This window comes from Suricata suricatta, chromosome 8 (assembly GCF_006229205.1).
Source record: "Suricata suricatta isolate VVHF042 chromosome 8, meerkat_22Aug2017_6uvM2_HiC, whole genome shotgun sequence".
Classification (NCBI taxonomy): Eukaryota; Metazoa; Chordata; class Mammalia; order Carnivora; family Herpestidae; genus Suricata; species Suricata suricatta.
In genome coordinates, this window is record NC_043707.1 from 108,552,327 (window position 1) to 108,576,891 (window position 24,565).

Below are 24,565 nucleotides of genomic sequence, written 5' to 3' on the forward strand. Positions count from 1 at the left end.
GGGCTACATCACACCCCCACACTCGGGCCAGGGGCCTGGAGCTGGCTCCCAGGTTCTTGTCCACAGGTGAGCACCCCCCACCCCTGCGTTGAAGGACCATTGTTGGTAAACAGTTTCTATATTGGTAAAAAGAGAAATCCCTTGTCAAGCCTGTACCCCTCTCTCCTCTACTGCTGTGGTCCTGCCCATCCTATCCTTCAAACCCCGGCCTCTGCTAGGGGTCTCCCCACCTGCTCATTCCCCACTCACTGCTCCTCAACCAACCGAGATGCTTCTGCCCCCAGAACCCGGCCACCATGCGCTCTCTCTCCACAGTCCCAAGTGCCAAAGCCAGTGGTCCTCCTGGGGGCGGAGTCATCCCCGGCCTTGGCTTCAGGGACACTCCACTCCTCCCGTCCTCTTCCTCCTTGGCTGCTCCTTCTTAATCTCCCTGGCTACTCTTCATTCGTCCTTCCTCAACATTGCACATCCTTCTTGGCTGCCCCCCTTCTGTCCTCCAGCTTTGGTCTCTGCAGGCTGCTCGGCACCTCCCACATCCATGGTTTCAGATGGACAGTAGTGTGGAGGTCCAGACCCACAGGCCCGATTACCACTGGGAACCCCCTCCTCATCGCTCAGCCATAAGCCAGAGCCCTTCATGCTTCCTGAGACTGTCCTCCACCCCCACCACCCTCCTCATCCAGGTCCTCGGCCCCTTGCACTCACTCCGTGGCTTTCCAGTCTCCCAATCTCTCCCCTCCAATCTGTCTTCCACACAGCAGCCAGAGTGAGATTTCCAAACCACAGTTCTGATCCTGTCCTTCCCTGCTGAAAACTTTTAATGCCTCCCTGGTATCTTTATGAGGAAGACATCCTTTGTGATAGACCTCTGCCTACCCTCCAATCTTATCTGTGGGCTCTCAATACCCCAGCTCCAGGGTGGCAGGACACCCGGTGCCTATGTGCTGACTCTGCAGTACTACTTCCACCGAAGAAAAGAGCTTTCTCTCGCCTCATTTGCTTGACTCAGGCCCACATGGCTTGGTACCCCCTCTCAGAGGAGGCTTCTCTGCCCTGCAGGCCCCTGGCATCCTAGAGCGTGGATTCCTCACAGATATGATTATGCAGGGTTGCAACAGCCCACAAGATCACCCAGCTCACTTGCCCTCAGGACGCATGACTTTACAACTCTGTTACCAGGGCCACATAAAGAGGCCTCATATGGTTGTCACAGATGACAACCCCAGGTGAGCTCATGACTGACCCTAGCATCGACACCAGACATATGAATGAATGAGTCTTCAGAATTGAAAGGACAGGAAACTTTTTCATAAAAGCCAGACAGTAAATATTCTTGGCTTTGTGGATGTGTGGTAGATACTACTTAACTTTGACTTTGTAGCGGTAAAGTCGCCATAAATAATTCATAAATGAATGAGCATGGCTGTGTTCCAATAAAACTTTATTTGCAAAAACAGGCAGTGGACCATATTTGCTCATGGGCCAAAGTTTGCTAACCTTTAAGTTTTAATGTATTTACTTTGAGAGACAGAGTGAGCACGAGCAGGGGAGGGACAGAAAGAAAGGGGAACTGAGGATCTGAAGTGGGCTCTGCACAGATAGCAGAGAGCCTGATGTGGGGCTCGAACTCCTGAACCGTGAGATCATAACCTGAGCTGAAGAAAGGCGCTTAACTGAGCCACCCAGGTGCACCACACCCCCCTTGTAAAGTTTGTATTTATTTATTTGCTGACCTTTGCTTCAAATGATTCTAGCTCTCAGACTCCAAGTTTTCCAGGTGAGGGCCCAGACATTCTGGAATAGAGACGAGCTGTTCCTGCTATACTCTTGTCTGAATTTCTAATTCACAGACACTTTGAGGGGTAACACATAACTATTATTTTAAGCTATTACGTTTTGCAGTACTTTAATCTGCACGGATTTAACTAGCTCACAGATACTCAAACACTGGTTGTATGTTAGTTCACTCTTCAACTCAGCTGTCTGTGTGTCCGTTTCACAGGTGTCCAATTAGAGCCCCACTGTGTGCACAGAATAAGATGCAGTTCATGGCCCCACAGAGCTTGCATGGTCACTGAGGCCATTCCAGCCCAGGGTAAGAGGAGTTGTAATGGAAGAAGCAGAGAGGTTCTGGGAGCCAGGGGAGACCCCCAGGCCTGTGTGGGGGCTGGGGCAGGCTGGAAAGCTTCTAGGGGAGGGGTCTGAGGTGTGTCTAAGGGGGCTCAGGGAAGGAGTGACACTTTAGAAAGAAGAGACAGCCAGAGAGCCATGTGAGAGTGGCTGGAGAAGGAAGTACAGGTGTAAAGCCCTGTGTGGGGTCCCTGTGCTCATATCGTAAATCTAGGCACCCTATCCCACCCCAAGTGACTGATGGGGGCATTTCCTACCAATACCCCCTTCTTTTGGGTGGAGGAGATAAAGGGCAGGTGCGGAGGGTGGCCACCCCGTGGCTGGGACGTGGGCTCTGTGAGCGTACCTAGCCTATATTTGGAGACCTTGACTCAAGGTAAGGCCGGGCCTGAGTAGCTGTTGGATACAGAAGATTCTGTCACTTCAGTGAAGCAGATGGGGACAAGGAGCGGGGCATAAAGAAAAAACAGGAATAGGAAATATGGGCATGAGGCCAGAGTCTCTTGGGAGGGACCCGAGGACCTACAGGCCTGGGCTGGGGGCAGGTGGGCTGGGGGCGCTGCCCTACCTGGAGTCTGGTAGTTGAGCCTTCGCATCTCTACGGGATCCGAGGAATGGGCCAGCAGGGAGTCCTTCAGCCCGACTGACTGCTCGTCCTTGGACGATGGCGAGTGGGTCCTCTTCCTGAAGAGGCAGAAGGATGGTTGGTGAGAACGTGAGGTCCGGGCGAAGGACAGAGACGGGTGGCATGGTTGGCTGTGGCAGAGCCCCCGTGTCTCCGGCTTGGTCCCTCCCCACCCTGGGGTCTCTGAGCGCAGGGGAGCCAGTGGCAGAGCGGCTTTAACATGGAGAACACAGGGTAGGGCAGGTGGAGAGACAGAAGGACTAGGGGGTGGACAGAGGGCCAGTGCAGCGAGGGGGGAAGGGGTTGCAAAGGCTGGTGGCGCCTTCCAAGAGAGGGCAGGTCACTGTTGGGCAGTGGCTGCTGTCCCCAAGGCCACCACAGCTAAGGCAGCAGCGGCCACCAAGAGTAAACATGCAAATGACACATACGATATGCAAATATCACAGAGAGCTGGGCCCCGGGTGTCTGTCTCTCAGTATCAGGGTAGATGTCCAGAGCAGCAGGGGAGGGACGGGGAAGGCGTCACCCTAGCTGGGCAGAGTCCTCCCTCAATGGCCTCAGTTCCCTTGTCTACAAGGACAGGGTCAGAGACAGACTACGGGGTCTAGCTGCTGACAAGCATTCAGGGCCTGCTCCTGCTATGCACACACGCGTGTTTGCATTGAGTGTGCACGGGTGTGTGCAAACACACATGTCCCCCTGCCCTGCAGCCAGTGCTCTTTGCACATAGGTCTCCTGTAGCCCTCAGGTAATCTTAGAGAACTGGGAGCTGATAGAAGGCTCTGGAGAGGTCGGGATCAGGCTGTGCACTCCGGGGAAGCGCTGACGCTTGTGCCTTGGGGAAGCAGCATCCCTGGTGCAGTGTATAAGTTGAGAGAGTGACAGAGTCCACCCTGGTCAAGCCGACCAGACAAGCATAGGCCAGGAGGCTTCCAGTCAAAGCACTGCCCCTCCCTGCCGGGCCCAAAATGTGCACAGGGGTAAGGAGTGAAGGGGGAGGCGTGTGAAGAGAGAAGGAACGAGTCCTACCTTTCTTGTTTACTAGGTCCCGAAAGACAGGCAAGGACAGAAGAGAGGAACGGTCATTGTTTCTGCCAAGCACTCAGGCCCTCTCACAACATGGGGGGACGTTGAGGGACCTGTTTACGGCACCTATATGGCCTTCATAGGCAGGGGCTCAGCTCTCCTGAGACACCACGACCCAGATGGGTCAGGAAGGAGGTCACTCCTCAAGGTCCAGCTCCCACTAGTCTCTGTGCCCTGGACCAGGAAAGCCTGATCCTATTCATCTTGGGAGGAAGGAATAAACTCTTTTGGAAAAAGGCCCTCGGTCCAGGTCAGGGGACAGGGACGGGGAGAGATGGGACCTAGGGCGCAGGAACTCTTATGCGGAGACATTCAGAGGTACAGACTGATGCGTTCACTGACAAACATTCACGAACAAGCCCTATGGGCTCAGCAGTGTGGAGGGGGTGCTGGAAACAGACCTAGTGATGTGCCCGATGAAGCATCACTGGGGAAGAAGAAACGGGGACCTGGGACAGTCTTGTGGGCACTAGACCCAAGAAGGGAGTCTTCTTTTAAGTAAGTTCTATGCTCACCAGTGGGGGGTAAACTCACAACCCCATGACCGAAGGTGGCAAACTCTCTCCACTGAGAGCGCCTGGGAGGGAGTCGTGGAGGACGCAATGGCGGCAGCCCGGTAGGCAGCAGCAGGAATGCTGCAGAGTGGAGGAAGGGGCATAGCCCCGGCCAGCAGGGGGGACTGCATCAGTGACAATGTTGGGAGTGGCGGGAGGGGCTAGCCAGGCGGTTGACTGTCAGGTTAGAGAGGTCATACTTTCTTTTGGGAGCCACTGTAAAGTTTTAAATGGACGGTGACAAATCTTTGGAAGCCAGCAGGTGGATGGGTGGAAGGGGAGGCTCCAAGAGCTGGTAACTACCACTAGCTGAGAGAGAGAGAGAGAGAGACTGAACTGAGGAATACCATGTGCCAGGTCCCCAGCTGTGCCTGGACACGCACTGCCTCATGGGGCGCCTATTGGGAGAGGCAGGCTGAGGCTGGCACCCAGGTTTCTGGTTTCTAACTAGTTCTTTGTGATAGGGACTGCAGGGGAGGAAGGTTAAGGGGAAGGTTCGAGTCTGGGACAGCTGTGGATGCTGTGGTTACAGCAGGTGCTCAATAAATGTGTGTCGAGAGAACGTCTGCAGGTGCACGGGCCCGCAGCGGGGTCTGGACCTCTCTAGGCCTAAGTGGGAGAGCCAGGCTGGGGAGAGTTGTCCAGGAATGGCGGCACAGGAAGTGCTGAGGGTAGGAGACCAGGAGAGGGCGGTGTCCAGAAGCTTAAAGACAGACATGTTCACATCCACCGAAACAGAGAGACAGATGGACACATGTGCCCAGGGATGCGGGTGAACCAGCCTTCTGTGAAGCTTTGGCTCCTCGTCACACCTAGGTTAACACACACACACGTGTGCACACACACTGCTTCTGCTCTTCTGGACTCCTGCCAAGCCCAGGGCCTGGGGCGCAGGCTGCCGTGGCGGCCCCGTCCCTGCGTGAACCACGCCAGGAAGGCCCTGGGAATCCAGGGGCAGGCAGCTGTCTCCTGGGGGCGCTGAGTGCAGCACTCACCTCTTAAACAGGAGGATGGCGATGACAATGAGGATGATGAGGATGACTGCCAGGACGGGGCCCGTCACCCACAGCATCTCTGGCTCCTCCTGCTGCTGGGCTGGTGTCACCTGCACCACGATCTCATCGGAGTAGGGGCTGGAGGCATAGCGCTTCTGTGGCCCAGTGGAGGAACAGCATGGGCGGTGAGCTCAGCGTGAGGCCCCCAACCCACCGCCCACCAAACCTGGAGAAAGGACTCTGGGAAGGGGCTATGCTGGGCTCCGTCCTAACTGGCTGAGCTGAGCCTGGCCAGCTGACCGGGTCCCCAGGGTTAGATCAGATCTGGCCTTCTGGGTCCTAGGGGCTGATGCCTCTTGAGATCCCTAGTGGCAGTCTGGGGTCTCTGGGGCAGTCCTAGGCCTGGGGTCTCGTGGTGTTTGAGACTAGGCTGGTCTCGGGGTACTGAGAGCCCAGGCAGCTCAGGCAGACCTGGTCCATGGGTTCCTTCAGGGAGGCGAGCACAAAGCACTGATAGCTCAGGTCCGGAGACAGGGGCCGGTTGTAGAAGCCCCGGTAGCTCTTCTTGTCCCCCAGGGTGAAGGTCTCGGGGAGCACGTCCACCTGAGCAGCCACATACGGCTTCAGCCGCTCCGCCTGTCGCCGACGTCGCCGTTCCCCACTCCCCTGCTCGATGGCCTCCAGAAGCTGACAGAGCAGAACACAGGAGTCATGCTGGACCTCAGACCATGGGCCCCCAGGCCTGTGGCCTCAGACATCTCCTCCCTGGGCTGAGCCCGAGGCTCACCGTCCACGTAACAGGCCTGAGCCTGGCCTGGCCCACTGTCCTCACAGAATGATGCCCCATACTGGCATAATGCCACCCCTCCCTGCCCACCCAGTGAGGAGAGGCCCTCTGGGGAACCTGCCCCTCATTCTAATCAGAAAGGGCTGGCTCCACTCCTCTGTGAGAAGAGGACAGGGCATTCCCAACACGCTGGGGGCTCTAGTCTAGTCCCTCCGGGCTGTCCATAGTCTGTAGGGCTCATGAGCCTTGAGACCTGCACAGGGGTCTCGGCTTCTTCCTGTCCTGGAGGGATCTTCAGCAAATCCCTCTAGGGAGTCTCTGTAAGCCTTCCAGTTTCCTGGAAAACTCCCAGGGGGCTGCTTCAGAGTCTCAGAGAGGACCAGGCAGCCAGGCAGAGCAGCCAGAGAGGGATTCCAATTCGGAAGGGAGTCACTGGGGCCACAGCCAAGAAGAGCAATGGGGTGGTCATCACAGGCACCTCGTCCAGCTCTAGCTCCTCGGGTGTGCTCCATCTCGGGGCCAGCATGCTCCCGCCCACACGGTCGATGGGTACCACCACGATGTAGAACCACCTGGGTGGGCAGAGCGGGAATCAGGGCCGTCGTCACCCACGCACCCGTCGCCAGCCCTGCCCTGTGCCCACGCATGGCTTCATCTGCACACCTGATGAGGGTGCTGTCCTGCACGTGGGGCATGGAGAGGGTGAAGCGACCGTCTTCTATGTAGGCGGAGGCAGGCATCGGCTTCTGTGGCAGGAGGTCCGGGGCTGTGCGGATGGACACGAGGTGCTGCAGGCCCCCTGCGCTGCTGCCGCGGTTCATCAGCACAAATGAGTACTCTGTGTTCGGCTGCAGGTCTGCGATCAGTTTCCGCATGGAGTGCCCGTCCACCTCCACACTCTGCCCGTTGTACAGAATCTGCGGGAAAGAGGGGGAGGGACAGGCAGCGTGCTGGGGTGAGCCCCACCCCCCCATCATGGGCCTACGGGGCAGAGCGCATGTGTCCACCTAACTGGGAAGCCGCGTCACAAACGCCCACACCTGGGACTAGTGTGACGCTCAGCGGCAGGCCTGCCAGCATGCTGGGCTTGGCTAGCCAAGCCCTCACCCACCTTGAAGGGTACTGCAGACTTGTAGGAGTCAGGGACCTCCCAGCTGAGCAGCACCGAAGTCTTCATAGCAGCCGCCACACGGAAGTTCTTGGCAAACACTGTGGAGCACAAGGGGAGGGCGGGTGGGGAGTCAGCTCTGGCTATGTGATGGGGGGCTGGGGCGAAGGGTTCCCTGCCAGAAAGAGATGCTGGCCAGGGCTGAGGGTCAGGAATGGCTGCAGAGGCCAGGTACCCCACTCCGAGCCAGCTTCAGATCACACAGCTCAGCTCTCAGCCCCAGCTCCTCTTCACAGTGAGGACCGAGCCGGGCAGACGCCACAGGACCCGTGCTCAGGATCTCCAGAGGTGCTGGTCAGGGACCAGATGTCAGTGGGATTCAGTCATGAGAAGCCTGTGACCCCACGCCAGAACACGGTGGGGCATGTTCACTAGAAGTCAGTGGGTCATGGCCCCAAGAGATTAGTGTACCACACCCAAGAATGGTGATGCAGTCCAAAGAGATCAGTGGGTCAAGGTCACAAAAGATTGGAGTCACACAGCAGAAGTCAGTAGGTCAAGGAGAGCAGAGGTCAGGGGTCGCAAACCGAGAATGTGGCGCCTGATCGCTAGAGGTTAGTGGTTACGGTCATGAGAGATTGGAGGGTCACACAGCAGAGGCTGGTGGATCAGAGTCGCCAGAGGTCAGTGGGTGAAGGAGAGCAGAGTTCCCCAGGCGCGGCCACATGCCCACGGCACACACCTTGCTCCACGGGCATGGTCCGGGACTGGATGCTGGGGCTGAGTGGGCCGGTGCCTTTGCCGGTGCGAGCGCGGACCTTGATGTCGTAAGTGGTATCCGGCTTGAGGCCAGAGAGCACGAGGTGGGTGTCAGTAGTGATGTTTTGTAGCTCCTGCTGGCTGTTGATGTCACGGTATACCACGGAGTAGTTGGTGATGCGCCCATTCCTCTCCGCCAGCACTGGGGGGTCCCAGGTCAGCTCTGTGGTAGAGGTGGTCAGCCCTACCACACGCAGGTTTTGTGGGAAACCACTGGGTGCATCCTCGGGAGTCGTGATCTCCTTCTCGAACTCGTCTCCGGGGCCAGCCCGGTTCTTGGCAGCAAGCCGGAAAACGTAGGTGGCCCCCTTGTGCAGGCCGATGACTGTAAAGTGCTGGTCATCTTTGCCAAAATCCAGGACAGTGGGCTCTGCCTCGTCGGCACGGCAGTAACGCAGTCGGTAGCCCAGCAGTTCACCGGGCAGCTCCTTGGGAGGGTGCCATTGCAGCAGCGCAGTGTTCATGGCCGTGGTGCTGACCATCATGGTGGGCCGGCCTGGGACTGAACAACCACGCGCTGGGCTCTGGCGCCGCCCACCTCGCCACCCCGCCCGCGGCTCTGTCCCAGACCCCTCACTCACCTGCCCCGGTTGTCGTCACAATTTTGGGCTTGCTGCGGGCACCGTCCCCCTTGGTGGTGTAGGCGGCGACGGTAATGGAGTAGGTGGTCTCTGGGGTCAGGCCACTGATGGTGGTTTCCTAAGAAGGAGGAGGGGCCCGTTCCCGTCACAGAGGAGCCAGGAGGCCAGCCCGCGCCAGCCACCTGAGGGCCTTTGCTGGCAGGGAGTCTCTGGGGCACACAGGGCCAGGGGGTCCCAGGGGGGGCAGGTGCTGTGCTGGATGCCGATGCTGGACTCTGCTGGAAGCAGGGCAGGCAGGTGGCATGTGTGCCCAGGAGGACCCCGCCTGTCCCGGGAGCCAGATGCTGGGAGCAGACAGCTCACCCTTCCTTTCAGATTAGAACAAAGGGCTACACTGTTTCTTCCTCCACTCCACTATGAATGACGCCTCAGGAGGTCTGTGTACACATGACACACAGGGCACAGAGCTTCGCACGCATAGGGCACCTTGCATGGCTCTTGGCACGCACATGCACACAGCCTATAGCTCCTCCTGCGTGAGCAGGCAGAGGGCCCCTGTGGTGCACGTGCGCACACACCACACCACACCCACACTGACAAGCAAGGTAGAGTGGGCCAAGGTGCTACCCTGCAGGACCAGGCCGGGACCCCATCTGACCATATATAGGAGTGGGCTCTGTGAATACCGTGTGCCTTGCAAATTCCTCATGAGAAGGGAAGAAAGATGAGGGAAGAAAGATGAAGAGGACAGAAAACACCCACCCCGGGGAACGTCCTTCCCCACTGTCCGCCAGTGATGCCTAAGAAGTCAGCCAGGACAGCGTCGCCCAGCCTTGGCAGGCCCTGCCTACACACCCATCTCCAGCCAAGGCATCATTTCCAGACACGCGGAGAAACACCACAGGAGGCCAAGCCACGCCACACAGGGAGAGTGGGAAAAAGGGAGGGGCCCACCGTGCAGTGGGAACAGAGCTGTCACCACCAACCCTGGTATCCCTCCAGCTCTGAGTCTTGGGTGGGGCCACTGCAGCCACCACCAACCCCTCGCAGACACCCTCCTGCCCCAGCTGGAGAGTGTCCCAGGGCTGGGGCTCCAGAATGCACAAATGCTGGAACCGCCTCCCCAGGTTTCCCTCCTAGCCTGGGCCCAGGAGCAGGTGATTTTTCACTCCAGGGATCAATAAGGCCTAATGATCAGGATCGGATTTAACTCCATCCCTGTCTGGCCAGAGCAGGGGCCAGGCCCTGGTCAATCACAAACACTGGCCTGAAATTGCTGCTCGACAGGCGAGAAGCAAGGATTAGAGGAAATGCCAATCGCTGCTCAGCTCGCTGCTTGAGTTTAAACGCCAATTTTCTCTGGAGGTGGCTGGTGGCCTGCGGATCTTGGCGGCTCAGGCTGGGGGGAAAGGCGGGGGAGGGGAGTGTCCCATGAGCCCAGCCTGACCCAGGTCTCGCCCACGCTTGCACACCTGTTACTTACATAGTCCTCGGACTCCTCTGGCCGCCACTGACCGCGGGAGGGAGAGAAAGGGAGAAGGATGTGAAGGACTCTGGCTGGAGGGGGCCCAGCAGGGCAGAGGGAGGGCAAGGACCTCTGAAGTGTCCATTAGGGTAGCACCCCAAGACCACTCCTTGTCGGGACATCCCAGCCCATGTTTAAGTCAGGGCTGAGGAGGGGAGGGAGACCAGGAGGCACACAGTCTGAAGGGGAAAGGACCAGAGAGCGCCACCTACAGGTGCTGTCAGGGAGAGGCTGCCAGACAGGGGTGAAGACACCCCTCCACTCCTCTAGGAGCAGGGCGACCATATCTGGGTTTGCCCAGGACGGTCTTGGCCTATGCCTGTTGTCACGGTATGATTAGTCAGTGCCTCCTTTCACTCTCAAAGTCTCTCCGTTGGGAGATAGATTATACAGTTTTTGTTTTAATTTTTTTTAATGTTTATTTTTATTTTTGAGAGAAAGATAGAGCATGAATGGGGGAGGGGCAGAGATAGAGGGAGACATAGAATCCAAAGCAGGCTCCAGGCTCTGAGCTGTCAGCACAGAGCCCAACGCAAGGCTTGAACCCACAAACTGTGAGATCATGACCTGAGCCGAAGTCGGCCACTTAACTGGCTGAGCCACCCAGGTGCCCCAGATTATAGTTTTGCCAGGCAGGAGGGTGTCCCAGGAGCAGTGAGAACTGCACTGGGGTTGGGAGGTGGGGGCAGGCTGGCCAGCAAGACGATGGAAGTGTGAATGCCAAGCTTGGGGCCTAGGCCCTTCCCCACAGGCACAGGGGGAGCAGTCAGACCCCTATTCCTTCCTGGGGGTGCCTGGGATCTCATTACAAGTAGCAAGGCATGGTTCAGGGCTGGCAATGTCGCTGTTTCTTGGGATGTTCTTTTTAGGCCATGGTGCATGTAGGTGGAGGGACTGAAGGGTCCCTTCTGTGGTCTGGGGACACTGGAGGACTGAAGTTGTTTGGTGTCCAGCACAGGAAAGGGAGATGGCCCATGACATCGAGGAATCATGGAGTCCTCTGGCCCAACCACCCTCAAAGTACTGGTCTGGCCTCTGTTCACTGACCACAGTTCCTCCTGTTCTGAGAAGCTCTGTTGGAAAGGCCTTGCAAGGAGCATGGGACAGAATATGGCAGGAGGCCATCAACAGGTCCCTACTGGCCATGGACACTTTCACGGGTATGGCTGGGCCTGCCTCTGCTCTAGGTTCCTTGTCTGGGGGGAGACTCACTGTCCAAACCAGGTCTGGGCACGAAGGTGTTCACAGAGCACCTCTCTGTGCTGGAGGCAAAGTGAGGGCGAAGGAGAGACAGAGCGAATGAAACACAATGGAGAGAGAGAAGACAGAAGGGAGCAGTAGAAAGGAGAGAGAAGAGGGCAAGGCAGGCACAGGCAGTGAGAGGAGACAGAGAGAGAGAGGGCGGAAAAACACAAGAGAAACAGACACACCCAAGATGGAGACATACATAGAAGGAGACGGGTCTGGCTACACACTCGAGGGGGACAGGACCCCTGTGGTTCTTCCAGAACTGATGAGGACCCTGGCTAAGCAGATGGTGCTGCTGGGTGAACAAGGACAGGCTGTGGTGTCCTTGACAGGGTGGTCTGAGGACAGCTGGGCCCTGTGGCTGGGTCGGGCCCCCGCCAGGCCCTCCATCTTCAGTTGGCTTTCCTGGAGCTCGGGTGTACCCCTGGTCATGAGACGTCTGAGGCCAGATGGACAGTGTCCCTCCTCCTGTGGCCCGGCTCCGTTCAATCCACTTGGAACCAGAAGGGGGCACCTGAAGGGGCGGCTCCAGAACCCCAGTGGCTGCAGCTGTGCCGCTGGCCCTCTAAGATGGGAGGGGCTGGAGAGAGCCCATTCCCGGGATGTTTCTGGGTGGGTGTGTCCGTGGAGGCTCCAGGAGGAGTCCTCAACCTGCCCCAGGAATGCAGGCGGGTACACATGTCTGCCTCCTCCACACACCCACCCCCCTCTCTCTCTCAGCACTGGGCAGGCTGAGAGGAGGAAGACAGCACCCTGTGGCCAGAGAAGAATTTTGCTTCAGAGTGCTAAGCCCAGTGGGAGGCACGAAGGCCCCATCTGTCTGCGTGCGCAAACCCGCCCTGAGTACAGCAGGCAGAACACGGCGTCTGCACCTGCACCTCTGGGCCCAGCCCAGGTAGGGGTGAAAAGCTGGATGGGGTTGTAAACCCCCTTCCCAAGACCCTGATTCTGGATGGGGAGACCTTGAAGGCAGGCCACACCAGGCGCTTTGAGTCCTCAGCAGAATCTTTTGGGAGGAAACTCGCCGTAACAATTATCACCCTTTCTAGGAGTCCAGGGTCCAGAGACTGGGTTTCTTATCTAAGCTCAGCCAGCTACTTCCTGGGAGACTCTGGGCCATTCACATAACCTCTCAGTATCTCAGGTTCTTTACCTGAACAGCAAACCAAGGAGCTCACCCCAAGCTCATGGGTAGAACAGTTATCCCCTGGAGGACCGAAGTGCACAGGAGGCTGGCTGGCAGGCCCGGATCCTGAGTGTAAACACCAGGGGCCGAGCCATCCTCCCGGGGGGCCAGGTGTGGAGCAACACTCAGCTGGGCCATTCACAGAACTCTGCCATGGCCGAAGGCCGAGTCAGGGGAGATGACAGGAGGAAGGTTCTCCCTGCCCTGGCTGTGGGAGGAGTTGCTGCCCAGCCCAGCACTGTTGAGGGGGAAGGCAAATCGTAAATCCCAGCCTAACCGACAGTGAATGTGCTTTCTGCAAAACACAAAGGAGGGCTTAGGGGGCTGAAGCCTGGGCAGGGGGTGACAATGGAAGCCGAGGTCTGTGCAGACAGAGATCCTCACTGCTAGTGCTGGTATCTGAGCTACGGAGGTGACTGCTAGGCTGGGATAGTCACCAGGGCAGATGGGGGTGGCAGGGCCTGGGCTGGGGTAGCCCAGGCAGGAAGCCGGAAGAGGGAAGAGGGAGTGTTCCTGGAACTAGCCCTAACCTCCTGGTCTGAGCACTTCCCAAGCCTGATGTGGCAGGACACCTCGGTGTCTTTGTCCCCTGAAAGCAGGCAGGGGATGAGGGTAAACCTAGGCTCCAAAGAGGTAGCGGAGCGTGCTGGTCTTGTCCACCTTTCCACACCCCCGCCTCCCAGGGGCATACCTGAGCCTCAGCCAGCATGACGTCCTGGATGATGGGAGGGCCACGGGGCTCGCCGTTCTCTAGCCGCACGTAAGTGACCTGGTAGCCGCGGATCTGGCCATGCTGCTTGTTGGGGACGGGCAGCTTCCAAGAGACACGCACAGCAGTGGAGTTCAGCGGTTCCACCTCCACCTTCCGCGGTGGCCCACTGGGCACTGGGGACCGGGAAGAGAAGAAAGTCGGGCCTGGTGGTACGGACCTTGGCTGGGAGGGTGGGGGGGCACAGCACATTCCAGGGCCTTGCCTTTGCACCCCACTGCCCCAGGAAAGGCCCTCACAGAGCTTCTGTCGACTGTCTGTCCCTGCTGAGGACACAGGAGGGTTCCCTTCACCTAGTGCGAGGCAGCCCTGCCGATGCCCTGGGCCCAGAACTACCTCACTTGGTGGGAAGGGCAGTGGTGAGGCACCAGGCCTGATGCGGCAGGACACCTCTGGCCATCCTAAGGTGGGCACAACCTGTCCCATCTCCTCCTGGCACCCACAGCATGCCAACTTCTGGCCAAGAGTCTCACTGGTTCTACTCTGGGTGTCTCTTGGACAGTCTTCCCAGTTTCAACCTCCACATCTTAGGTGGGGCTGCTGCTTCTGTCTTAGCCTTTTAAGGCTCCAGGTGCCTCGGAGACCGCTCCAAAGGCTGGGATTTGGGCCTGGGCTATCCCACAAGCGACGTTTCCCCACTTTGGGCTATTAAGCCCGCACCAGGAAGAGGAGTCCCTCCCGGTTCGTGCGAGGCAGAGGCCCTGGGTGCGCGGTGGGTGGTGTCCTGGAGGGGGGCCTCCCCTCCCCCCGCCCCCCCCCTTGGTGCCAGCGCCTACCGTCCTCATCCGTGCGCACCAGCACCGGGCTGCTCTCCGGGCCGGGGCCCACGTCCGTGTGCGCCCGCACCCACACCCGGTACTCCGTCCACTTCTCCAGGCCCACCAGGTCCCAGCTGGAGTGCTCGCGACTGATGCTCTCCACCACATGCCGCCCTCGGTCCTCGCCGTCCACTGCCTCGTAGGCCACCGAGTACTGGGTGATAACGCCGTTGCGGCTGTCGGCTGGCGGCGGGACCCAACTTACCCGGACTGTGGTGGAGCCCGTGCTCACACAGGTCACCTTCTGGGGAGGGGCGGAGGGGGCTGGGGAAGACAAATGGGGGGAAGCAGGCAGATGGAGGGTGGGGGTCACAGGCATAGTGACGAGTCACAGAGGATGGGAAACTCATCCGGGCCAGCTACTCCCTGAGTGCAGAATGGCTAACCCAGGGCCCCTCCTAGGCGGGCTGCCACCACAGCCTCCAGAGAGCCTGGTACCCTCTGGGCCACAGGCTCTGCATGTGTATACACACACACACACACACACACACACACACACACGCCATGTGTCCCACATACACATATGGTGTCTTCCACACATATGCGGCTTTACTAGCACGTCACACAGACACACACACAAGGTCTTCCACACATATGCTCTCTCTCACTAAACACACACAACTGCCAGATACACCTGAGTGTGGGCCAGGACTCCCTGACCCCATGCTCCAGGTCACACACAGTCACGTGTAGAGAACCTCTAGCTGCTGGGCCCACAGATCTTGTAAGGACCAGTGGCGGCACTTGTGGCACAAGGTAGCTGTGGCCTGTGACTGCTTGGACAGAGCGCCTAAGCCTGAGCCACAAGCGACCACTGTGACTGGAGGCCAGATGGGAAAGAGGCCAACAGCCTTGGCTTATTTGGGGAAAGTGTGCCCTATGGAGGTGCTCACACTCAACGAGTTCCTTGGGGTTAGGAGACAGGTCTGTGTCTCCCTTATTCCCAGTGACGTTTCTAGACCTTATTCCCACTGAGGAACCTGGTGCCGCAGCACAGCTTCCTCACCATCTGGGGTTCTGCTCCCACCCCCTGCCTGGGTGACTTCAGTAGTTCCTTTCCCTGGCCCCCAAGCCCCTCATCCCCAGAGCCTTCTCCTCCCCTGCACTGCTGTGGCTATGCCCTCGATACTGCCATGGCCCAGAATGGTCCTACTCCTCAAACTGTGGCCAGCGACATCCCCTTGCAGACCTTCCCCCTGCCAGTTCAGCTGCTCAAGGTCCCCAGCGTTGTACTAGCTCTTTGGTGCCCCCAGGGGCCTCCGCCCATTGATTTACCATCTTTACCACCTTCAATATTGAGCCTTGACCCAGAGGTCCACACCTCACTGCTCTTACATGTACCTTTAGATCCCTCACTTCTCTTCCCATCCTCTGGTCCAGCCTGTGCCAAGCCCTGGATGGACTTAATCCTCTGCCCTCTTCAAGGCAGCCCTTGGGCAGGGAGGTCACCTGCCCCGGAAGGCTGGCATCCTATGATCACGTCCCCAATGGCCTCACCTGGGCCTTGCATGCTGCCCGCGGCCTCTGTCCTCTGCCTGTTCACTTCACCACTGTACACAGCATGCTTTCAACCTCCTCCATGCTCTAACTTCCGGCTCTCAGCACACGACTGTCTCTCACTTTGCAGAGAAGACTGAAGCCTCCCACCAGCAGCTCCCTCCATCTCTCACTACCAAACCCACCCAACAATTGCAACCTCGCTGAGCCGTCCTTGCCTCCCACAGGAGGGAGGTACGCCCTCCTGTCCAAGGCAGAGCTCTCCCATCCATGCTCTGCCCCCTTCCCCCACCTCCTGAGCCTCCAAAATCCTTCTCTTTCCTGAATTTTTGACTTTTCCAAATGGACTCATTCCTAGTAATGTTTAAATATGCTCAAAATCCTATCTTAAAAGGCAAACCCCACACTCGACCCCCTTCCTTGCCGGTTCCAGCTGCAGTGGCCCCTCCCTCCAGCTAAAGTCCTCACAACCCTCAACCCAGTGGACACTCCAGTGTTGCTCTGGGTCTGGCCAAGCATCTGGCCTGCTTCTTCCTCCAAGATGCTGCCCTCTCCTGGACTTCCTGCCGTCTCTGGTCGTCCCCCATCTCTAACCCAGTATCACCACTGACATAGCATACAGCGCCTTGAGCTGTGGTATCTGCTTTGGTACCACTTCCTACCCTCTTCCCAGGTCCACACATCAGAAGGCACGGAGTCCGCCTGACACTTCCCTTTCCTTCAGCATCCCAAACCCAGTCTATCACCAAGTCCCAGCCAGCTGGCATCCCAGGCAGCTCTCCAATCCACCACCCCCACTTTATCAGAGCTGCCCCCCCTTTTGCTCAGACTACTGCACAGCTCCCTACCTGCTGGGCTGTCCTGTGCACTCCTGCACAGCAGCCATTCAGCCCTGCCACCTGTCCTCTGAACTTGAAGCCGGCGGCCATGATCTGGTGGCTGCTCCAGCCACACTGGCCCCCTGCTCACCACCAACGGCCTTTGGGCCTTTGCACCTGCTGACCCTGTGCCTAAGGTCTGTGTCACCCAAGGAAGCCCCCTGTGACCCCTCAGACCAGAATAAGCTCCCATCCCACCATGTCTCCATAGCATTTAACACAAACATATTACAAGCTCATTTGGGTAATTGTAGGTTTAACACCTACGTGTCCCACTAGACCAGCATCCCCGCAGGTGGAGGCCACGGCAGGGTCACTGGCAGCGCCGCACCTTGCACGGGCACAGTGGGAGCACAGCAGGTGCCTGCAGGATGAATCCATGGACACCAGGTCACACGCAGACTCCCGATATCACTGGCACATTCACACATACCCCGGGGTCACACGGGCCACCTCACAGATGCTGCCGTGTTGGCACCTGTGCTGTCTCAATGCCGCAATCCCATCCAGCCACACATCCGTGGCCCCCGTTATCACACAGAGCTCACGGCCACTCAATCACAGGGGCACGCCAGACATTGTTGGACACACATGCAGGTGCCTTACAGCCAGACGGTCACATGCAGGCAGCAACACAGTAACACGCAAAGCCACAAAGTGTTGCACAGATGGCCTCACGGGCCCACACGTGTAAGGTTGTGTGGTCTTACAGTAGGCACGTGGACACTCTCACACAGTCTCAAGCTCACAGGTGTGTCTCTGAGTGCAGCTGGCCCAGGGTGATGACACAGCTCACACGGCCTTCTCATGGCGGGGGCACGGGGCAGGGAATGTAGGTGATGGGGGAGATGAGATGTGGGGACATGGAGAGGGAGGACAGCTGCCGAAGCGGGGGCGTGTCTGAGACCAGGCAAGCGTGGCCGTCCCACCACTGGGAATGGCCTTGGCGGCCAGTGTGGCCAGCGCAGACAGGCTGTGTGGGGTGGGGGGCAGTGGGGAGGATGAGTCACAGACACAGAACTTACCTGGGCAGTGGGCGGGACCTGGGGGAGGGGGGGGTGGGAGTGGAGGGCGTGGGGAGCAGCGCGGGCAGCAGTGGGACTCAGACCAGTGGGAACTTACCTGTCCCTCTCTCGGGGTCCAGACCCGGAGCCCAGACAGAAGGTCCAGTCCGGGGCCTGGCAGACCTGACCACCCCCCTGGTGGAGGGGGAAGGGTGTAAGTGACTGTGTCCCGCCCAGCTGCGGCAGGAAGTAGCCTCAGAAGACACTTACTGGACTGTGCTGTGCGGGCCTCAATGGTGGGGGTGAAGACGCCCACCCCCATCTCAGAACGGGCGGCCAGCTGGAAGTGGTACAGTGTGTCAGGCTTCAGGTCCTCTAGAGTGTAGGAGGAGGTAGGGTCGAAGGTCACCTTGTGCTGGAAGAGCAGGGAACACTCACTGACCGCTCTGACCTCAAAGGTCACTCAGAGGCTATTCCCCAACGTGGGCTGCAGCTGAGCCCTGCGGACCCGCCGTGGCTCCAGGGCCGGCTCGATGTCACATGGCCACCTGGACCACCCAAGGGACTCAGCCCAGCCCATGCCGCGGACACAGCACAGACTACATGGCGCTGAACACCTGGGACAGGGGGCTCCAGTGGGGAACTTGAGGGCTCTGCCAGTGCCGTATAAGCCAGAGAGCTGAAGAGACTCAAGGACAGACCCAAGGACAGACTCTGCCCCTGGCACAGGGGCGATAAAGACTATGGGACCTTATTGGCCACGTGAGCCCCAGAGCCCCAAGGAGAACCCTGGGGGCTGTGTCCGTACAACCACAAAATCCAGAGAGCCTGTGTGGGTGAACCCACCACACTCACCCTAAGGGGTCAGGAGGGCCCCCCTCCCTTCTCCTGTCCCTGCTGGGCCCTCACCTGCTGGCCCTCATCCTCTGCCGCCCAGTACACCAGCTCATACTTGATGATCCGCTCCTGCGGGGGCAGCAGCCATGAGAGCTGGATCCTGGTGTCTGATTCCGCCGTAGCCTGGAAGTCCGCTGGTTGGGCAGGCACTGCAACACGCCCACGCCAGGCACCGTGAACCTCACTGATGCCCTTGAGGGCAGGCGAAGATACCCTTGCACCCCTCCCCTGCATCCTGAGTGACCACGCGTGTGTGGAATATAGGCCCTCATCCTCCCACGGTCCCCTAGCCCCCGGCCTGATGGAAGAGGCCTGGCCACAGCCTTGCCCACCCTAGCGTGCCACCCGAACGTACCTCCCTGCTGCGTCTTGACCTGGATGGTGGGGCTGGGTGGGCCGTCACCCACAGCAGTGAAGGCCAGCACGCGCAGGCTGTAGGTGATGCCAGGCAGCAGGCTGCCCACGGTGGTGAGGAGCCCAGCGTCCGTGTTGTGCTTGTGCCAGGCGCTCAGGGGGCGGCGGGAATCGGGTGTGTAGTAGACGCGGTACCCTCGTACCAGGCCGTTGGGCTCCTCGGGCGGCTCCCACTGGACCAGCATAGTGCTGGCACTCAGCATGCGCGCCTGCACGCGGCGCGGGGGGCTGGAGGGCGCCTGCTCCCCTGTGCGTGCCCGCACCGCCTCGCTGGGTGGCCCGCGGCCGATGCTGTTCACCGCCAACACGCGGAAGGCATATTCCGAGAAAGGACTGAGGCCACCAATGCTGTAGCGGGTGGTGGCCACGCCATCCACCTCCTGGAATGGGCCCTCCACACCCGCTGCCCGGTATTGGATGCCGTAGTAGGACACGGGCTCTGCGTTCCCAGAGTCCCAGGTCAAGGTGACGCTCGTGGCAGTTGTCTCTGTCACCACAAGGTCAATTGGAGGTTTCGGCAGAGCTGGGAAGAAAGTGGGAAGCTCAGGACTGCCTGAGGTCATGACCCCAGGAGCCAAGCCTGCCTTTGGAGTTATCCAACCAGAAGCCCACCACAGCCCACCTTGAAGAACAGCTTGCAAAGCTCAAGGTGACCTCTAAGGGCACCTGGTGTGAGACAGTGACCACACCTCTCAGGGCCCCTAGGGGCCTTTGGTCATCTAGCGGTCATCAACTTCTAGAACTCACTGGATCCTCACCTAACAAGATGCAGAGGTGGCGTGGCCTAACCAGGTCCCGTGCACACAGGCTGGGAGGCCGAGGTCTGCCTCTGGGGCTTGCCTGCACTCACCTGTGGGCACCTACGTGTGACCAGGGCTGGTTTTGCGAGAGATGTGCCTAAGGGAAAGGCCTGGATTTTAGAAAGTGATAGGGCTCTGGGCCCCACACACTTGTGGCTTGGCTCAAGTCAAAGGCGGAAAAGCCCCAGATCCACAGCCAACCGTTTAACAAATACTTATCAAATGCCTACTAAGTGCTGGGCACTGTGCTGGGGCTGAGGCCACAGGTCACACAGCCACATCCCTGCCCTCGTGGAGTTTACATTCTAGGGTAAGCAGGAAGACTGAGCCTGTAGTCCTGATTCTGGTGCATGCAAGGACAGCATACAGCAGGGTGCTGAGCCGGGAAACGTCCACGAAGACCTCACAGGGCTGAGACCCGGACTGGGAGAGAACCAGCATGGCGAGGGGTGAGGGCCCGGCAGGACCGAGCAGTGCCAGGAGGGCTGGGTGAGGTGAATGAGGATCCCGGTATTTACCCTAAAAGCAACAGGAAGCCACTGGAAGGCCGTTTTCTTTAAGGAGAGTAGTGAGATCCTGCTTTAGATCTTCAAAAGATCATTTGTTTCTGAATAGAGGGAGGAGGAGCGGAAGCAGGGAGCCTGGAGGAGTGTGTGTATGCATGCCTATCCCAGGGATCTGGCGGAAAGCCCACATCCCCTTGGCCACTATTTCGCCATATCCTTCTTGCCATGAGGCTGGGAAAGCTGAGGGTCTGGTGTCGTGTAGTGGCTAAGGGGGTCCTACTGTAGCATCAGACTGTGTCATCAGGCCCCCGAGGGTTCAAGTCCCTGCTCTGTCATTTACTCCCATGGGACCCTGCATCTCAGTTCTCTCATCTATAAACTGGGCACTGTCGACCTTCCAGTGTGACACAGACGGAACAAAGTAATCTGTGCTCACCAGTGCAGTATCTGTCCACGGGAACACAGTGCCTGTTAGCTATTATTACTAACACTATGAATGACAGAAACCCCTCTCTCTACCAGTGAGGGCCAGGAGGACCCCAGGAAGCACCCAGGAGAGGGCAATGACCCCTAGACTTCATCCATCCCCACAACAGCCATCCTCACCTGCTATGGGTTCTGGGATTTTCTGTCACCCTGTGCGACAGGACAGGCCACGGGCCATGGCAGGCATGCATGTGGCACTCACCTTTCACGGTGACCTGGGCCGTGGCCTCGATCATGCCTAGGGAGGAGATGGCCACGCAGGTGTAGTTGGCGGAGCGCACGACATTGCTGAGCTCCAGCACGTTGCGGCCAACCGGCATCTCATCCTCCTTGGTGAGCTCCTCCGCCCCCATCATCCACTTCACGTAGGGCATGGGTGCACCCACTGCAACGCAAGTCAGGTTCACACTGCCCCCTGGCATCACCTCTTGGCTGCTGGGAGGGATGGAGAAACGAGGAGCCACACGGCGCACTGTGGGAGGAGGGAGAGAGGCACTCACAGGCCGGGCAGGACACTCAGGAGGATGCAAGGGCAGGGGCCCCTCATCCAGGAAGCCCCATTTGTCAGAGCCAAACCCACCTCAGAGACAGGTGGGGTGGAGTCCCTGGGCCCCAGCTTACCACCTCCCACCCAACTTCTGGGCTAGAACTAGCCCCCACACTCAGACCGGAACACAAGAGATTCCGCAACCAAGCTCCCATTTTATAGCTTAGGAAACTAAGGCCCAGAAACTGTGCCCTGGGTCACACAGGGACTCAGTGCAAGGTTCGGGCCTCAGGTCTACACTGCAGGCTGAGTTGGGGCCACATCCCAGGTTGCCTTCCAGTGCCCGCCCCTACCTGCTCTTGAGCCTCTCCAGAAGGGCTAACTGGGGCACCAGTGAGAGAAGTCCAGGCACCCTAGAGTGGAGGACCTCAGAGCAAGGCTGGGGCAGGGCAGAGGGTCAGCCCAGGAATGATGTGGCCACCTTCTCTGGAGTCATGGCCGCCACCTCCAGGCGGTGACCCGAGGCAAGACATGACAGCAAGGGGCATGACTACCTGCTAAAACCTCAGCCAGGCCCAAGGCACAGCCTGGGAACCCAAGGGGGAAGGGCTGCCCCTCAGAAGGGGCTGGCCAGGAGCAAGGGGCAGGGGCAGGCCAGGGACGTGGTCCGTGGGCAGGATGGGCATGACGATGGCAGTAACACGATGAGGGCGCCGAACAGACGGCTTTCTGCGCCAATGAACAAGGGTCTCAAGGGGGAGGGTGGCTGTGCCTGGCCACGACCTCTGGCCTTGGGCTTTCCAGGCCAGAAGCTGCTCTGAGCTTCTCAGGCCAAGTTGCAGCCTGGAACCCCCCTGAAATTTGGAAGCAGGGCACAGACATTTGGAACATGCAGAGGGAGGGAAGACAGGCAAGACCTAGCCATGGGCAGGCAGGCGTGGCATGCTGATGGGTCATGCAGCTGGTGGGCAAGGGATGAGGTATGTCCCTCCTGGGCACCCCTATAGACAGTGCTGGAGAAGGGCAGGCATCGAGGCTAAGGGACCAAAAGGTGGCACCGAGAGTGCATGCAGGTCTCCGAGGACACTTGCCGGGGAGCCCAGGCATGCAAAGGACCCATGTTGTCACATCGGGAGCATCTCCACTACAGGTTCCAGACTTTGCTGCTTGGACAGCCCCAAACCACAGAATCAGAGCCGGAAGGGACTCCAGAAACCACCTGGTCCAACCTCTGACCTCACTGCACAGGGGGTTGCACTGCAGCCCACAGACTAGACACCCAACACATCACCACGTCCTCGTAACGTGTGGCTACAGTATCTTTCAAACCCGCTAAATTTCCTTCTAAACCCAGAGGCTACTGCTCCCACCAAAGTCTTGGCTGCCTCCATCTTTCCCTGCACTGCTACGCTGGCTTCCCCCAGGTCCCTCCATAAACAGCACAAGTCTGCTCACATTACCTCTCTGTTAAAAACCCCTGCACGGTGCCTCAGACCACATGACCAGACCCCATCTCACTCAGCCCCTGCCTCAACTCTGTCCACACCACCTCACTCCGAGGCCTCTAGAAGGAACCCCCAAGCAAGCCACATGTGATAGGCATCATGAGCTGAGTCTACTTCCCTCTGTGTCCTCAGGCTCACTTGGGATCTCAGTGTGCCTCATGGACATCTAGTATTCTGCCCTTCTAGAATTGACCTCCTCATTTTCTTTAGGGGAACTGCCACTCCCCCTGTTTTTGCTACATGGGGCATGTGACCCAGATCGGGTTAAGCCTTTGGACTTCTGCAAAAACTATTAGAACAACTTTCTCTCTGTACTGCAGTGGCTAACCTTAGAGGGACTGAGGACCACCTTTCATAACACTTGGGAGAACATACTTGAGGACAAAGAAGCCAATTGAGGAGAACAGAGCTAAGAGACAAACACAAGAGCCTGACCAAACTATTTATAAATATCTGGATCCAGCCCTGCCTGACACCAAATCTACCTCTACATATTTGAGTTTGGTAAGACAAGAATCTCCTTGTTTAGCTTAAGCCCAATTAAGCAGGTTTCTGTCACTTGTCCCAAAGCTGGGAGTCCACACGGAACAGTAACAACATGTGACAGGTAGAGAGTTCTACGTGGCAGAGAACAGGTGGCTCCTGGGCATGGTCGGCGGGAGGGACTCACAAGAGGGAGGGCCCCTGGAGCCCTCACTCCCTCAAATGGCACTGGAGTGAGACCAGGAGACACAGAGAGAAGCATCGCCCAGCTGGTGCTGCGGGCCGTCCCTGAGCTCTAGAGCTGGGCCTGGGGGGCTGGCTGTGGGAGGAGAGGCACAGGCCGGCAGGTCTATTTGCAGAGCAGGCCCAGGCCTGCTGACCAAGGGAGGGGTCCAGCACAGCCCTGGCTTGAGCAGACAGGCACAGGGGAACAGCCTTAACTCATCAGGCCTTTATTCTCAGCCCATGTCCTCCCCGTTCACGGGCACTGAAAGAGGCTCGGGGAAAGGAAGCCACTTTTGAACAGCTACTACATGCCGAAGGCTTCCTTGCTAGAGATGCTATCATCTCCCAATTATAGACAAGAGAACCGACTTAAGACAGATCCTTTTAAGTGACATGCCTGAGTTTACGTACTACCAGGAGATCATCTGTATGATGAAAAGTTCACACCCTTTTGAGCCCTGGCTGATGAGGCTTAAGACAACTGGGAGGCTCTAGGGAGAAGCTTCTGGACTTCTGGATAGCCAGGGCCAGCAGAAGATATTCTCCAGTTAGCAGAGGGACAGGACTTGGACGGGGTGCCTGGGTGACTCCATCATTTGGACGTCTGACTTCAGTTCCGGTCATGATCTCATGGTTTGTGAGTTAGGGCCCCGCATCAGGCTCTGTACTGGCAGCTAGAGCCTGGAGCCTGCTTCTGATTCTGTCTGTCTCTCTCTCTCTCTGCCCCTCCTCCACTCACGTTCCTCCTCTCTCTCTCAAGAACAAAAAAAAAAAAAAAAGAAGGATGGAACTTGGAGAGCCTGTGTCAGAGAACATCATAGCTGCAAGCTTGACCTTGGTCAGTGGTGGAATCTTAGGGCCTGGTTAGTCCCTGGACAGAAAAACAAAGAGCCCCAGGGAAAAGATGTAGATCCTTGGCCAATAAACCTTGGGTTCCCACCTGAGCAGTGTAGAAAGCTGATAGGACTATACTCTGAACACTCCTGGGAGGACAAGGTCTTCTGCTCCACTGTCGGGAAGTGGAGGCCCTTCAGAACAAACGTTGAGAATAGTTTTGTTTTCCCTTGTGTTTCTCCCTCCTACCTACAGGTAGAGGAGAGAACACTGCAAAGACTATAGATGAGTTTGAGAGGTCAGGTGTCACCCTTAGGA

At 58.2% G+C, this 24,565-nt stretch overlaps 1 protein-coding gene across 15 annotated transcripts in view; it reads right to left on the reverse strand.

Annotated features, from left to right (window-relative positions):
- Positions 1 to 24,565, reverse strand: part of PTPRF (protein tyrosine phosphatase receptor type F) — an 80,192-nt gene that overhangs the window by 10,579 nt on the left and 45,048 nt on the right. For 3 of the 15 annotated variants that reach the window (XM_029947621.1, XM_029947623.1, XM_029947619.1), the window contains 16 exons: positions 20,916 to 21,185; positions 18,863 to 19,444; positions 18,520 to 18,656; positions 17,881 to 18,025; positions 14,190 to 14,495; positions 13,336 to 13,529; positions 10,169 to 10,195; positions 8,686 to 8,803; positions 8,028 to 8,606; positions 7,289 to 7,386; positions 6,841 to 7,094; positions 6,656 to 6,749; positions 5,862 to 6,077; positions 5,391 to 5,545; positions 3,785 to 3,796; positions 2,699 to 2,814 (listed from right to left, as the gene is read on the reverse strand). In XM_029947621.1, coding sequence (XP_029803481.1) covers positions 2,699 to 2,814; positions 3,785 to 3,796; positions 5,391 to 5,545; positions 5,862 to 6,077; positions 6,656 to 6,749; positions 6,841 to 7,094; positions 7,289 to 7,386; positions 8,028 to 8,606; positions 8,686 to 8,803; positions 10,169 to 10,195; positions 13,336 to 13,529; positions 14,190 to 14,495; positions 17,881 to 18,025; positions 18,520 to 18,656; positions 18,863 to 19,444; positions 20,916 to 21,185 — 3,303 coding nt within the window. The remainder of the gene's footprint in view (positions 1 to 2,698; positions 2,815 to 3,784; positions 3,797 to 5,390; positions 5,546 to 5,861; positions 6,078 to 6,655; positions 6,750 to 6,840; positions 7,095 to 7,288; positions 7,387 to 8,027; positions 8,607 to 8,685; positions 8,804 to 10,168; positions 10,196 to 13,335; positions 13,530 to 14,189; positions 14,496 to 17,880; positions 18,026 to 18,519; positions 18,657 to 18,862; positions 19,445 to 20,915; positions 21,186 to 24,565) is intronic. The other 12 variants (XM_029947625.1, XM_029947624.1, XM_029947620.1 and 9 more) reach the window with 9 other exon arrangements.